General features: G+C 40.0%; 1 protein-coding gene across 1 annotated transcript in view; it reads left to right on the forward strand.

Annotated features, from left to right (window-relative positions):
- Positions 1-521: 521 nt before the first annotated feature.
- The window catches only part of ATR (ATR serine/threonine kinase), a 104,654-nt gene continuing 88,232 nt past the window's right edge, over positions 522-16,943 (forward strand). The window contains exons 1-8 of the mRNA XM_049785944.1: positions 522-609; positions 2,077-2,168; positions 3,437-3,586; positions 6,047-6,918; positions 8,402-8,580; positions 9,219-9,410; positions 12,265-12,455; positions 15,828-15,980. Coding sequence (XP_049641901.1) covers positions 551-609; positions 2,077-2,168; positions 3,437-3,586; positions 6,047-6,918; positions 8,402-8,580; positions 9,219-9,410; positions 12,265-12,455; positions 15,828-15,980 — 1,888 coding nt within the window. The 5' untranslated portion in view covers positions 522-550. The remainder of the gene's footprint in view (positions 610-2,076; positions 2,169-3,436; positions 3,587-6,046; positions 6,919-8,401; positions 8,581-9,218; positions 9,411-12,264; positions 12,456-15,827; positions 15,981-16,943) is intronic.

Below are 16,943 nucleotides of genomic sequence, written 5' to 3' on the forward strand. Positions count from 1 at the left end.
AGAAATGTTATAATGTACTACAATCTGGGGACTTGAGGGACAAAGTAATTGTGCATGGGTTCTGTTTTATTTTTCTTAATCTTTTTTGGCTGAAAGTTCAAAATTAAGGTGTCAGCAAGGGGATTTCTTCTGAGAATTCTGTTTATGGGGGAGTGTCTTCTCACTGTAACTTTACCTTGTCCTCTTTCTTTGCATCTTTTTTCTCATAATAAAAAAGAAATTAAAAAATGTAAGGGAAAAAAAAAACCAGTAACGGCAGTAAGATGCACTCAGGCTGGGTAGCGCCGACTCTTGCAGATGAGACCGGAAGTCCGGAAACCACATGCGGGAGCCCGGGAAATTCGAGCGGGGGCGCACCCCGCCCCTTTCGTAGTCCGGGCTCCCGCAGGGTCCTAAAAGGATGGATCAGAGCGGGGCCAGAGAACGAAGCGGACCGCAGCTTCCGGGAGGAAGTTTGGCCTCCGCGAGAGCCCGTAGGGACTGCGCCTTCCGCGGTCCAAGATGGCCTGAGCTTCCCGGAGATCGCAGTGGCGGGAGCGCAAGTGTCAGCATGAGCGAGCCGGGCTTGGAGCTCGCGTCCATGATCCCCGCTCTTCGCGAGCTGGGCAGGTGAGGTTCCCCGGGAGCCGCAGCCTCTCTCTCTCTCCCCACCCCCCATCTTGAGGCCTCGAGGCGACTCTCTGGGGGGTGGCGGGGGGGAGAAGTGGAGTTGGGGCTCCAGCACCCTTGAACCTGCAGAGCAGTAGCATCAGGCTTGCAACAGTCGTCGTTGGCCCAGGGGAAGGGCTTCCCCCCGGGTCTCTTGATTGAGCGCAGTCTGGGTGGGACCTCGGAAAGAAGCCTGGTGTAGGAAAAAAGGGTAGTTGCGGTTTTCCCCCTTTTTGCAGTTGTCACCCTCTTGGAAGTGAATTGCTACCAGATTTCTTCAACTGGAAGCTTTTCCAGGGAGAGTTTAAATAAGACAACAACAACAACAACAACAATAATAATAATAATAATAAAGCAAAGAAAGGAAGGAAAGAAAAAGAAAAAAGAAAGGAAGGAAGGAAGGAAGGAAGGAAGAAGAAAGAAAAGGAAGGAAGAAAGAAAAAGAGAGGAGGAAAAAGGAAGAGAGAGAGATGTGCTAGTCTCTGTTATTAGATGATATCTCATTGTTTTGATTTGCGTGTGTGTGTGTGTGTGTGTGTGTGTGTGATGTGTACTAGTCTCTGTTATTAGATGATATCTCATTGTTTTGATTGGCAGCTCCCTGATGATTAGTGCTAAACTTTTTTTCATGTGCCCTTAGCTATTTTTTGAGGAAATGTCTGTTCATTTCTTCTCCCCATTTTTTAATGGGGTTAGATTTTTGTTTTTTAGTAAAGTTCAATCAGAGCCCTGTATATCTTATATATTAATCTCTTGTCTGATTGATATTTGGTGAATTGTTTCTCCCATTCTGTGGGTAGCCTTTGTATCCTAGTCACTATTTCCTTTGAGTGACTGAAGCTTCTGAGTTTGATGAAGACCCATTTGTTTATCTTTGCTTTCACTTGCTTGCCCAGTGGTATTTCATTTTGAAGATGCCTTTAGCTTCAGTGTCATGGAGTGTTTTTTGAAGTGCTGTAATTAAATTGTTTGTTGTTAAAGTGATTGTAACTACTAGAAACTAAAATAACATGTTACTGCTTTATTGGACCAAAGTGGACATACATTTTTACTTCAAATGATTATGTGTCATGTTTGTTTTTCCTTTTTGTGTGTGTGTGTGTGTGTGTGTGTGTGTGTCTCACACCTAGCAGTGCTCAGGGGGTTACATCAGGCTCCATGCTCAGAAATCGCTCCTGGCAGGATCGGGGGACCATATGGGATGCTGGGATTCGAACCAATGACCTTCTGCATGAAAGGCAAACGCCTTACCTTCATGCTATCTCTCCGGCCCGTTTTTTCCTTTAAATTGATGATATGAACTTAGATTTTTCTGCCATTTTTAAATAGATTATTTTGAATGGTAACAAAACTGAATGCTTTTGAGATTATTATTCAAATAAAATGTGAGTTATTTTATGAGTCAAAAATTTTGTATTTGAATTTTAGTGCCAGTCCAGAGGAATATAACACAGTGGTACAAAAGCCAAGACAAATTTTATGTCAGTTCATTGACAGAATACTTACAGATGTAAATGTTGGTAAGAAAATTATTTCTTATATAAACTTAATAAATTATTTTATTTTCCAATAATATTTTCTTCATGTACTTTAAAATAAAATGTTTGGTATCTATGATTGTTATTACTGTCAAATTATTTACAGTATTGCTTCTGACTTAGTTTTTTTTTTTTTCTGACTTAGTTTTTTAAAGTGTTTGCTATTATCTAAGTTTTCTTTAACGTGCTCTTCATGTAAGACTAAGATTCTTCTAGACTAAAAACATGTATTGGGCTGTTTTTAATGATTTAGGACTTTTCTTTTGTTTAAACTTATGCCAGTGGTTGAGAATCAGCAAATGCATTTAAAAGGGACTTTAAATAAATTTATAACCTTGCATTTTGGGAGATAATAAAATTCCACTATGAGTCTTTGAATTTTCCTGTTTGTGACTATCTAAAAGACAAATAAATACTACCAACTTGGCAATAGTGTCACATTTGTAATTTGTTTGAATTACATAGAAGAAATTATACAGAGTAGCATTTTGTTTATAGCCTAGAAATTTTATCCCAAATTTGTAAGAGATTTTATGTCTTATGATAGCCATTTAAATCATCCTGGTTTTGGTTTTGGTTTTTGGTTTTGGGACCACACCTGGTGATGCTCAGGGCCTACTCCTGGCTATACACTCAGAAATTGCTCCTGGCTTGGGAACCAAATGGGACGCCGGGGGATTGAACCAAGGTCCATCCTAGGCTAGCGCTGGCAAGGCAGATGCCTTACCAATTCATGCCACCGCTCTAATCCCTAAATCTTCCTCTTTTTTTTTTTTTTTTTTTTTTTGGGTTTTGGGTCACACCCGGTGGTGCTCAGGGGTTACTCCTGGCTGTCTGCTCAGAAATAGCTCCTGGCAGGCACAGGGGACCATATGGGACACCAGGATTCGAACCAACCACCTTTGGTCCTGGATCGGCTGCTTGCAAGGCAAATGCCGCTGTGCTATCTCTCCGGGCCCATCTTCCTCTTTTTAATCAGCAAAATAAGAACTGTTGGTAATAGCAAAGAACCACTGAATACTTGTCCGTCCGTTGTGCTTTTATATGAAGCATTTCCCTCTGCTTATCCAACAGTTTATCATCTAGCAATCAACTTTAGTCTTTCACTTTTCTCCCTACTCTGACTTAGTTTAGTTAATATAAACATAATAATTATTAGTTTATCTCTATCACCAGATTATGAGTTATTTTAATTTTCTTAATAAAAGTACTATGGTAATGGCCTCTTTAAAATAAGCCTTGTATTTTAGTTGCATTGGAACTTGTAAAGAAAGCGGACTCTCAGCCAACCTCTGTGATGCTGCTTGATTTCATCCAGCATATAATGAAGTCCTCCCCACTTATGTTTGTAAATGTGAATGGAAACTACAGGCAAAATGAAGCCAAAGACAATTGTATTGGTATGTTCTGCTATTTATGCATTCACTTGCAATCCTCAATTCTGAAATAGGACATATACATTATTACATCTTTTATTGTTGTTACTTGTTTTGGGGCCACATTCAGTAGCACTCAGAAGTCCCTCGTGGCAGGCTCAGGGGACCATTTGGGATGCCGGGGATCAACCCCTGGTTCGTCCTGGGTCAGCCACTTGAAAGGCAAATGCCCTACCACTGTTTTATCACTCAGGCTCTCATATTACATCTTGGTCAAATTTACTATAAACTTGGAGCACAATGGTAATGGTTGTGTTTTATGCAATCTTTTTGTCTTCTCTTGGTGAGGTTCCCAAATGGAACTGAAATAATCACTTGTGGTTTGGTTTTGTTTGGGGGCCACACCCAGTGGGCGCTCAGGGGTTAAATAACTACTTCTTTGCATTCAACGTTTTTATTCATTGGGTATATGAACACAAAACTGAAGCAACACAAATCTTTTATTTTCTCCTTTGTTTTTGATAATATCTCTTGAAGATTGGCAAACTATGATTTAACACTGGATATTTGTTTTGCAAAAAAAGTTTTCCTAGAATGGCCATTTTTATTCAACTGCTATATTGTTTGTAATTGCTACAAAACACAGCTTTGAATACAGATCATATGACTTTTAGCCTAAACTATTTTGAGACTTTATTCTTTTATTCTTTTTTTTTTTTTTTTTTTTTTGGTTTTTGGGCCACACCCTGTGACGCTCAGGGGTTACTCCTGGCTATGCGCTCAGAAGTTGCTCCTGGCTTCTTGGGGGACCATATGGGACGCCGGGGGATCGAACCTCGGTCCGTCCTAGGCTAGCGCAGGCAAGGCAGGCACCTTACCTCCAGCGCCACCGCCCGGCCCCTCTTTTATTCTTTTATTGATTTTCTTTAAAGATATATAGAGTATATTATCTCTTTTCATCTATTGAGTACTGTGTTTTTTTGTTTGTTTGTTTGTTTTGTTTTGTTTTTGGGTCATACCCGGCAGCGCTCAGGGGTTACTCCTGGCTCTACGCTCAGAAATCGCTCCTGGCAGGCTCGGGGGACCATATGGGATGCTGGGTTTCGAACCACCATCCTTCAGCATGCTAGGCAAACGCCCTGCCTCCATGCTATCTCTCCGGCACCTGAGTACTGTATTTAACATTTTTTTGTTTTGGGCCATACTCTGCAATACTCCGAGGTTAATTCTGGCTCTCTGCTTAAATATTGCTCCTGTCGATGCTTGGGGGACTGTATGGGATGATGGGGATTGAATCTGGTTTGACCATGTGCAAGACATGCATTCGACTCTCTTTACTATCTCACTGACACAATATTTAACTCTTTTTGTTTGTTTTTGGGTCACACCCAGTGGTGCTAAGGGGTTACTCCTACTCTGTGCTCAGAAATCACTCCTGGCAGGCAAGGGGGACAGTATGGGATGCCAAGATTCGAACCACCATCCATCCTGGATCGGTGCTTGCAAGGCAAACACCCTACCGCTGTGCTATCTCTCTGGCCCCCTAATACTTAACTTTTTTCCCTTGACTCAAGACTCAAGTTTGATAGTATATCCTTTGAAATGTCTTCTGATCCTTACTTTTGACTATTAGTTGCTCTGTTTTTATGATTTCTTAGTATAGAGTGTTCTGCATTTCTTCTGTCATTTCAATGTTTTAGAAATCTTTTTTGTTTTGTTTCTTTTTTAGGGGGGGCTAACAGGGTAGCACTCTGGGTTTACTCCTGGCTCTGCACTCCGAAATTACATCTGGCTTTCTCTGGAAACCATATGGTATGCCAGGATCTTACCCATGTGGGCCACATACCATGCAAACACCCTACCTGCTGTACTGTGTCTCTGACCCTGTGTTAGTTTGTCTTAGACATTATTGTATTTTTTTACTACATAACTTTTTAAGCAAGATTTTAAGTGCTGAAGAGATTGTACAGTGGATAGGGTACTTGCTTTGCAATGTGGTTGACTCAGTTTTGATCCCTGGTACCTCGTATTATTCATTGAGTCCAGGAATGATCTCTGAGTGCAGAGCCAGGAGTAAGCCTGAGTACTGTAGGGGGTGTCTACCCCCAACAACAACAAAAAAAAACAAATGCCCAAACTGAACAGATTATTTCCATTAGTAAAGAAAATGAAATACAATAAACTACACAATATAGTATACTTCATTTAATAAGATTAAGAATTGCTTTTTGAAACATTTTTACATATTAAGTATGTATTGTGGGCTATGATATCTCATTGTTGCTATGAAATCAGAGAAATGTGATTTATGAGGAAATAAATGATTTATTCTTGCATAAATTATAATTCATTGTGTTTCCATAGTGTAAGGAATGTCTTAGACTATTTTTTTAGTAAAGTTTATGTTTCAAAAGCAGATCTTAAGCATTTAGCAGATTAATCAGCACTTCTGACATTTTTTAATTTTTTAAATTTATTTTAAAGAGTTCAGTAATTGGATCATAACAAGACTGCTGAGGATTGCATCAACTTGTCATATGTTACACAAGAAGATCTGTGAAGTTATTTGCTCATTATTATTTCTTTTTAAAAGCAAGAATCCTACTATTTTTGGAGTACTGACAAAGGAATTATTGAATCTCTTTGAAGACTTGATTTACATCCACAAAAGACATGCAGGGGGACATGTTGTGGAATGGCCCGTGGTGGTTGGTCGATTTTCAAGTCAATTAGATGAACACATGGGATGTGTGCAACGAGCTCCATTGCAGTTTATGAACATGCAAAATTTAGAATTAATTGAAGTCACTTTGCTAACAGTTCTTATTCGTATTGTTCCACTTGTGTTTTTTAGAAGGCAAGAACTTTTACTTTGGCAAATAGGCTGTGCCCTGCTAGAGTATGGTAGTCCAAAAATTAAATCCTTAGCAATTAGCCTTTTAACTGAGCTCTTTCAGCTTGGAGGACTACCAGCACAACCAGCCAGCACTTTTTTCAGCTCATTTTTTGAATTATTAAGATACCTTGTGGAAATGGATGCTGACCATTTGAAGCTCTATGAGGAGCCATTATCACAGTTGATCAAGAGACTATTTCCCTTTGAAACAGAAGCTTATAAAAATATTGAACCCATTTACTTAACTATGCTACTTGAAAAGCTCTGTGTCATGTTTGAAAATGGAGTGCTTACGCAGCTTAAGTCTGATTTGCTGAGAGGAGCTTTGTGTCACTTACTGCAATATTTCCTCAAATATGTGCCAGCTGGATATGAATCTGCTTTGCAAGTTAGGAAGCTCTATATAAGAAATATTTGTAGAGCTCTTGTGGATGTACTTGGAGTTCAGGTAGACGTAGAGGTAAGCCACATTTTTGTGTGTATTTGCTTGTAATTTTATTACGTTTATATATGTAATATCTAATGAGATAATAGAATATTCCTATTGTTAGAGGTATAGTTAGAATAGAGTGATTTAATAATTGTTCCCTAATATAGATTTGTACTTTCAGAGATATTTGTTCATAGAATTGATGATAATGTTTTAAAGTAGAATTTGTGAGATATAGGTATGTTTGATCATTATTAATTAAAAGTCTTTTATCAAGTTAATTATAAAAACATTAACACTTGGGGTCGGTGAGGTGGCGCTAGAGGTAAGGTGTCTGCCTTGCGAGCGCTAGCCAAGGAAGGACCACAGTTCGATCCCCCAGCATCCCATATGGTTCCCCCAAGCCAGGGGCAATTTCTGAGCACTTAGCCAGGAGTAACCCCTGAGCATCAAACGGGTATGGCCCCCAAAAAACAAAAACAAACAAAAAAAACATTAACACTCAGAATTTTGACAGATGGGTTTGTGCCACACTTGGCAGTTTCTGACTCCAGAAATAAATTAGTTAATTTATCATTAATAATACAGTTAAATAGTCAAATATGCAATAACTTAACATTTTTTTATTGTTAAGTACTGTGAATTTGTGATTTGCGATATCTGGGATCAAAGTGGGATCAGCCATGTGCGAGGTCAGCACCTTAATCTATTATTTTTCTAGCTCAATACTCAAAAAATATCTTTTAGATTAAATCGCTTTTAACAAATCTTTAGATATATAGTGTAAATCGTGCCAAAGTCTGTGAAGCAAGTAAAACAAATAGCCATTTATGCAGTGACTTAAATATTTATTATAAGTCATGTGAATTCGTGATATGGAATAAACACCTCCTTAAAAAACTTTTCTTTGGGCCCAGAGAGATAGCACAGCGGCATTTGCCTTGTAAGCAGCTGATACAGGACCAAAGGTGGTTGGTTCGAATCCCGGTGTCCCATATGGTCCCCCGTGCCTGCCAGAAGCTATTTCTGAGCAGACAGCCAGGAGTAACCCCTGAGCACCGCCGGGTGTGGCCCAGAAACCAAAAAAAAAAAAAAACCACTTTTCTTTGGCTTTTTTTTTTTTTTTTTGTGGTTTTTGGGTCACACCCGGCAGTGCTCAGGGGTTATTCTTTGCTCCAGGCTCAGAAATTGCTCCTGGCAGGCATGGGGGACCATATGGGACGCCGGGATTCGAACCGGTGACCTCCTGCATGAAAGGCAAATGCCTTACATCCATGCTATCTCTCCGGCCCTTTCTTTGGCATTTTGAAAGGAAAAAAGTTATAAGAAGAATTTGTCTTAAACTTTATGATTGGAATCATTAGAAAAGATATAGAATTATAAATATGTCTATATAACTGAAATCTAGATTAATTTAGGTCTTAATTTAGTTTGCCTTATTAGAAAGCTTGCAAATAGTAAAATAAATGTATTTTCTTCGAAACTATTTTTTAATTTGTTTTTGCTTTCTCAGTATTTGTTAGACCCACTTTATTCAACATTAAAAATAGAAAGTATGGAAATAATTGAGGAGGTTCAGAGCCAGATTCAACAGGAAAACCTCAGCAGTCATAGTGACGAAATATCACCCAAAAGACTTCGACTCAGTTCATCTCTAAACCCTTCCAAAAGAGCTACAAAACTGACTGAAGAGTATGATCTGTATTAAACTTACATTTAGTTACTTAATAAATCTCCATTCTTGGGGCCGGCGAGGTGGCGCTAGAGGTAAGGTGTCTGCCTTGCAAGCGCTAGCCAAGGAAGGACTGCGGTTCAATCCCCCGGCATCCCGTATGGTCCCCCCAAGCCAGGGGCAATTTCTGAGCGCTTAGCCAGGAGTAACCCCTGAGCATCAAACGGGTGTGGCCCCAAAAACAAAAAAAATAAATAAATAAGACTCCATTCACTTGAATATTACCTTTGGTTAAGTGCTTTGGCTTAAACATTTGGCAAAATATTTGGTCAAAACATTTGTCTTTCTAAAGGTTGTCAAAACAATGCTTATATTATGTTAATAGTTCTTATCTGTTGTATTGAACATTCTATTACTTTTAGTCTTGCCTTTAATATTACATTGTTAATATATAAAATATCTTATGAGACTATATCTCAGCAAACTTAATGTCATGTGGCTGAAGTTTACTTATGTCAACCAGGTCTGAAAGTTGCTTTAAATCTTTGTTAGCTAAATTTCCTACCTAACATTTCATGTTACCTTTTTAAGAAGTATTTTTTCACACTTGAGCCAAATTTACATTAAATATGAACAAACTGGTTGTGATTTATTACAGAATTAACTATGTGGATATGAACAAAAAGAGTGTATTATGGAGTGCACTGAGACAGAAGGTGGAATCTCTTCTGACATTCCTTGACTATGGTGGTCTAAAGAATTCTCTCCTTGAGACTTTGGAAGCACTCGTTGTTGTCCTGCAGTTGACTGCTCTGTGTACTGTTCATTGTGCTCATCAAAGCACGGACTGGTAAACCCTTTTTATTTTCTGGTGGGTTTTCTGTAATGAACTGGGATTTGCTGTTTTAGGAGGCCTCGTTATTCTTTGATTTTTGTGATTTAGAATGCAAATAAATTGACGATATTTTTATTCAATTATATGCTAAGTGCTATATTATTACATGTATTTTATTTAATCTTTGCAATTTGAGATAAATATTATATCCAGTGTACACACCAAGAAACTGAAACTTCTTTTTTTTTTTGTTTGTTTGCTTGTTTTTGGTTTTTGGGCCATACCCATTTGACGCTCAGGGGTTACTCCTGGCTATGCGCTCAGAAATCGCCCCTGGCTTGGGGAGACCATATGGGACGCCGGGGGATCGAACCGAGGTCCGTCCTATGCTAGCGCTTGCAAGGCAGACACCTTACCTCTAGCGCCACCTTCCCGGCCCCTGAAACTGAAACTTCTTAATTTGAAGCCCGAACTTAATTTCTCTGATTAGGAAGTAACATAGCACATTTTATATTAAACCTGAAGATTTATTTTTACTGCCACTTTATAGACTAAAATTACTTCTTAATTTTTATATATATATTTATTTATTTATTTTTGGTTTTCTTTTTGGGTCACGCCCTGCGGTGCTCGGGGTTTACTTCTGGCTCTGTGCTCAGAAAACGCTCCTGGCAGGCAGAGGGTACCATATGGGATGCCAGGATTCGAACCACCGTCCATCCTGGATTGGCTGCATGCAAGGCAAATGCCCTACTGCTATGCTATCTTTTCAGCCTCCTTCTTTTTTTTTTTTTTTTTTTTGGTTTTTGGGCCACACCCGTTTGATGCTCAGGGGTTACTCCTGGCTATGTGCTCAGAAATCGCCCCTGGCTTGGGGGGACCATATGGGACGCCGGGGGATCGAACCGCGGTCCTTCCTTGGCTAGCGTTTGCAAGGCAGACACCTTACCTCCAGCGCCACCTACCTGGCCCTCAGCCTCCTTCTTAATTTGTTTTTGTTTTGGTGCCAAGCCTGATGACGCTCAGGGGTTTCTATTGGCTATGCTCTCAGAAATCACTTCGGGCTCAGGGGAACATATGGGACACCGGGGATCAAATCCAGGTTCGTCCTGGGTCAGCTGTGTATAAGGCAAATGCCCCACCGCTGTGCTATCACTCTGGCCCTCCCTTCTTAATTTTTTTTTTTTTTTTGGTTTTTGGGCCACACCCGGCGGTGCTCAGGGGTTACTCCTGGCTGTCTGCTCAGAAATAGCTCCTGGCAGGCACGGGGGACCATATGGGACACCGGGATTCGAACCAACCACCTTTGTCCTGGATCGGCTGCTTGCAAGGCAAACGCCGCTATGCTATCTCTCCGGGCCCTCCCTTCTTAATTTTTAAATGATTTTTCAGCATGTTCTTATTCATCCTTTTAACTATAAAATTACAAAGCTGATGTTAGAGATACTATATTCAGTTGAATTTAATTTTGAGATAATGTGAAAGGAGGAATATCTTATGATAAAGGATATAATCTGCCCATATCATATTATAAAACATGGGTTACTAAGACAGTTAATAAATCCAAACATATCTTACTTTTTTTTTTTTTGGTCACACTCATTTGACACTCAGGGGTTACTCCTGGTTTTGCGCTCAAAAATCTGCCTCTGGTTTGGGGGGACCATATGGGATGCGGGGGGATCGAATCGTGGTCCATCCTACGCTAGTGCTTGCAAGGCAGACGACTTATCTCTAGCACCACCTCTCTAGCCCCTATCTTCCTTTTTTTTGAGGGGGGAGTTTGGGTCACACCCAGCAGTACTCAGGGGTTACTCCTGGCTCTATGCTCAGAAATCACTTCTGGCAGGCTCAGGGGACCATATGGAATGCCAAGATTTGAACCACTGTCCTTCTGCATGCAAGGCAAACGCCTTACCTCCATGCTATCTCTCCGGCCCCTCTATCTTCCACTTAAGCCTGGAGATGTCCCATTTAATTATCTCAAATCTTAAGAGTAATTTAGACTTATATGAATATATTTAAGATAATTATAACAGCAAATGTAGAGATTGTAATGTGACTAAGGGCTTGCCTTGCACATGACTGATCTAGTCTAGTCTTTTTTTTTTTTTTTTTTTTTTTTTTTTTTGGTTTTTAGGCCACACCGGCGGTGCTCAGGGGTTACTCCTGGCTGTCTCTGCTCAGAAATAGCAAATAGCTCCTGACAGGCATGGGGGACCATATAGGACGCCGGGATTCAAACCAACCACCTTAGGTCCTGGATCGGCTGCTTGCAAGGCAAACACTGCTGTGCTCTCTCTCCGGCCCTAGAGATTGTACTGTGATTAAGGGCTTGCCTTGCACACAACTGATCTAGTCTTTTTTTTTTTTTTTTTTTGGTTTTTAGGCCACACCAGTGGTGCTCAGGGGTTACTCCTGGCTGTCTGCTCAGAAATAGCTCCTGGCAGGCATGGGGGACCATATAGGACACCGGGATTCAAACCAACCACCTTAGGTCCTGGATCCGCTGCTTGCAAGGCAAACACTGCTGTGCTCTCTCTCCGGCCCCAACTGATCTAGTCTTGATACACTATGTCCCATGAGTTGCTCTAGGAGTAATCCCTGATTATAGAGTCAGGAGTAAGCCCACAGCACTGTTGGGTAAAGTCTCAAAAAAACACACACAAAAAGATATATTGATAATAAATTTCATATTTATTTTGAATTGGTTTAAATTGGACGTTTTATTGGTATTTATTATTTTAAATTGGTTTAAATTGCTACTCAAGTATTTTTCCCCTTTTGTACTTAGATTTTATTTTGCTTTGCTATACAGTAGGTTTGATTTTAATGAAATAATTTTTTTCTTAAAATATATTTATTACAGCCACAATTTCAAGGACTTTGAACAGAATTATAAGAAGCCCCCTTCAGTAGTAATGACTTGGATGCCTTTGGATTTTTATACAAAAGTGTTAAAGAGTTGTAGGAATTTACTAGAAACTGTTGAGAAACCTGACTTGGAGGCTGTCATTGGTAAAGTGGTAAAAATATATGATGCGTTGATTTATATTCAAGGTAAGTACAAATTAGCAGTAAATCAAGACTTTTAAAGCTTATAAAAATCTTTAAAGGTAGTGTAGAGCAGTGTTTTTCAACCTTTTTGTGCAAAGGCACACTTTTTTCATGAAAAATATCACAAGGCACACCACCATTAGAAAATGTTAAAAAGTGGCCAGAGAGTTAGCATGGAGGTAAGGCGTTTGCCTTTCATGCAGAGGGATGGTGATTTGAATCCTGGCATCCCATATGGTCCCCCGTGCCTGCCAGGGGCGATTTCTGAGCATAGAACCAGGAGTAACCCCTGAGCACTGCCGGGTGTAACCCAAAAACAAAAAAAAAAAAAAGAAAGAAAGAAAATGTTAAAAAAAATTTAACACTGGGGGCCAAAGTGGTGGCGTGGAGCGGTAAGGTGTCTGCTTTGCCAGTGCTAAGACAGACTGCAGTTCAATCCCCGGTTGTCCCATGTGGTCCCCCAAGCCAGGAGCGATTCCTGAACGCATAGCCAGGAGTAACTCCTGAACGTCACTGGGTGTGACCCAGAAACCACACACACACACACACAAAATTAGCTCTGTGCCTATGTTGACTAGATATAAAGTAATTCTCTTGACTAGGAATCAAATATACACAAAGAAATTATTTTTTAATTACTTTATTATGAAATAATCTAATAATTAGTCTATTTGTGAGCTGAAGCCACATGTTACGGATGAAATTGGAATTTTTCCCACGGCACACCAGACAATATCTCAAGGCACACTAGTGTGCTGCAGCACAGTGGTTGAAAAACGCTGGTATAGTGGGGGCCAGAGTGATAACACAGTGGTGGGACGTTTGCCTTGCACGTGGCCGACCCTGGATGATCCAGGTTCGATTCCTGGCTTCCCATATGGTCCCCTGAGCTTGGCAGGCGCAATATCTTTTTTTTTTTTTTTTTTTTTTTTGGTTTTTGGACCACACCTGGCTTTGCTCAGGGATTACTCCTGGCTATCTGCTCAGAAATAGCTCCTGGCAGGCACAGGGGACCATATGGGACACTGGGATTCGAACCAACCACCTTTGGTCCTGGATCGGCTGCTTGCAAGGCAAACGCCGCTGTGCTATCTCTCCAGGCCCTCTTTTTTTTTTTTTAAGTAATATATTTAAGTACCATGATTACAAAAATGTTTGTAGCTGGGTTTTAGTCATAAAAAGAACACTCTCCCTTCACCAATGCAATATTCCCACCACCAATGCCCCCAGCTCCCTCCTCCACCACCCCCTGCCTGACTTTAAACAGGCATTCTCACTCATTACCATTGTCATGATAATTGTCAATGTAGTTATTTCTCTGACAGCACTCACCCTTCTTTGAGATGAGCTTCATATCATGGTACAGTCCTTCCAGTCCTCATATCTATGTTTCTGGGTATTATTACAATGTCTTTTATTTTTCTTAAATCCCATAGGTGAGTGAGTCTCTCTCCCTCTGACTTATTTCATGACTTCATTTCTCCTGATGGCTGTATAGTATTTCAGTGTGTGTGTGTGTATATATATATATATATATATATATATATATATATATATACACCACAGTTTCTTTAGCCATTCATCTGTTGAAGGGCATATGGATTGTTTCCAGATTTTGGTTGTTGTAAATAGTACTGCAATGAATATAGGTGTTGAAGGGCATATGGATTGTTTCCAGATTTTGGTTGTTGTAAATAGTACTGCAATGAATATAGGTGTATAGAAGGCATTTTTGTATGTGTTTTTGTGTTCATAGGGTATATCCCTAGGAGTGGTATAGCTGGATCATATGGGAGCTCAATTTCCAGTTTTTTGAGGAATCTCCATCTTGTTTTCCATTAAGGCTGACAACAAAGCATTCTCACCAGTAGTGCATCGGAGTTCCTTTCTCTCCACATCCCCACCAGTACTGATTGTTCTTATTCTTTATGATGTGTGCCAGTCTCTGTGGCATGAGATGGTACCTCATTGTTGTTTTGATTTGTATCTCCCTGATAATTAGTGATGTGGAACATTTTTTCATGTGCCTTTTGGCCATCTATATTTCTTCTTTGAGGAAGTGTCTATTCGTTTCTTCTCCCCCAAGATTTTTTTTTGTTAAGTTCTGTCAGTACTTTGTATATTTAGAGCTATATATATAGCTCCTTATCTGATGGGTTTTGAGTGAATAATTTCTTTCATTCTGTAGGTGGCATTTGTATCCTAGCCACTATTTCCTTTGAGGTGCAGAAGCTTCTCATCTTAATATAGTCCCATCTGTTTATCTCCACTTCCACATGTTTGGAGAGTGATGTTTCCTCCTTGAAGATGCCTTTAGTCTCAATGTCATGGAGTGTTTTACCCACATGTTATTTTATATACCTTGTGGTTTCAGGTCTGATATCAAGATCTTTAATCCATTTTGGATTTGACCTTTGTGCATGGCGTTAAATGGAGGTCTGAGTTTGCCTTTTTAAATGTGGTTGACCAGTTGTCCCAACTCCACTTGTTGAATAGGCTTTTTTTGCAGGAGTGATTTCTGAGCGTAGAGCCAGGAATAGCCCCTGAGAACCACCAGGTGTGGCCCAAAAAACAAACAAACAAAAATAATAATAATGATAATAATAAATAGTAATAAGTATAGAAAATTTTTTTCTTGAACTAAAATCTACTTACATTGTTCAGAATACTCAGACATTTTTTATTTGTTCTATTAAACTTGCCAATAATTTCATTTTTGACTTGTCTTGGAGTCACTTTTAAAGTGTTCTGGAGACTGAACTCAGGATTTGCCAATGCAGGAAATGTGATCCAGCTCTTTGAGTTAGCACCTTAGCCCCTCCTTGTCAGTAATTTCTAGGTTCCAAATCAGTTATGTAATATTATGATTTGATTGTTCTTATTCGAGCATTATTTCTTATTTACAGTTTACAATTTTATTTGAAAATATGAAGAATATTTTGTTTCATCTTTAAGATGTATAGATGCATAGACCAGGGAGATGGTACAGAGGGCTTCAGGTTTGGGTTTTGCATGCTTCTGGCCCCCGTTTGCTCCCTCACACTACACTGTGCTGTGCCCTGAGCATTGCAGGTTGCAGACTGGTAATATTCTGAGCACCTGCCTGGTTTCCCTAGCATCATAGCATCTTCAGTCCTTGCATGAACCATTGACCCTGTTCATCGACAATCATTAGTGGGCCACTCCCAATAATGTACACATGTGTATTATTTTAAGGTCACAGTTAATTTCTGTTCAGTATTACAAACATCAGAAAATCATCCTTTGTGTTGAATAGTCTATGACTTTCTGATATTTATAATGTCTACTATTTTTTAAAAGACAAATATGTTTAAGGAAAACATGCAACTAATAATCTGTGCTCTATTTCTACAGTAAAAAGTTCATTCGAAGATCACATTTTGGAAGACTTATGTGGCATGCTCTCACTTCCATGGATTTATTCTCATTCTGATGATATTTCATTAAAGTCAACCACATTTGCTTCTAATCTTCTCACATTAAGCCAGAGGATTGCAGATAGCTACTGTAAGTAGAATCAACATTAGAATATGTCTATGTGGTTTGTTTAACTTATCTCCATATAGGACTTTTTGTCATTTCTATTTTTTTTTAATTTTAAGAGGAGATACATTTTTAATATTTCTTTTTTTATTTCTTTTTTTTTTTTTTTTTGGTTTTTGGGCCACACCTGGCGGTGCTCAGGGGTTACTCCTGGCTGTCTGCTCAGAAATAGCTCCTGGCAGGCTCGGGGGACCATATGGGACACCGGGATTCGAACCAACCACCTTTGGTCCTGGATCGGCTGACATTTTTAATATTTCAGTGTATTTTACTTTTCCTCTTAGGCATTGCTAAGGGGGCCCCAAGACTACTTCTGATGCTTGGCCAGGAATAGTCATACTGGACTGTTCAGTGCTGTAGTTTGATGTGCTATTCTGGCTTAGCAGTGCAGGGGGTGGGGGTGAGAGCACTAAGGCTATATACCTGGTGATACTTGGGAGGCCATGCAGTACTAAGGATCATTCTTGGGCCCTGACCAGTCTTGCTGGACCCATTTTAAATATTAAGGAAAAAAAAAGAATAGAGCTGGAAGTATAGTATATGAAGTACAATGCTTACCTTGCATAGAGCTATCCGGGTTCGATCCCCTGCACTGCATATGGTCCCCTAAGCACCACTGCCAGGGTTGATCCCTGAACACAGAACCAGGAGAAAGCCCTGAACACTGGGGAGTGGCCCCCAAACGAAAAACAACATCAAAGTATAAAAAGAAGTAAAAAAGTAACATGCTGAGGCTGGAGAGATAGCATAGCGGTATGGCATTTGCCTTGCACACAGCTGACCCAGGATGAACCCAGGTTTGATCCCTGGCATCTCATATGGTCCCCCGAACCTGCCAGGAGCTATTTCTGAGCACAGCCAGGAGTAAACCCTGAGTGCCACCAGGTGTGGCCCATCCCACCCCCAAATAGTCAACATGCTTAACGT

Source organism: Suncus etruscus, chromosome 13, assembly GCF_024139225.1.
Source record: "Suncus etruscus isolate mSunEtr1 chromosome 13, mSunEtr1.pri.cur, whole genome shotgun sequence".
In the NCBI taxonomy this organism is placed as follows: domain Eukaryota; kingdom Metazoa; phylum Chordata; class Mammalia; order Eulipotyphla; family Soricidae; genus Suncus; species Suncus etruscus.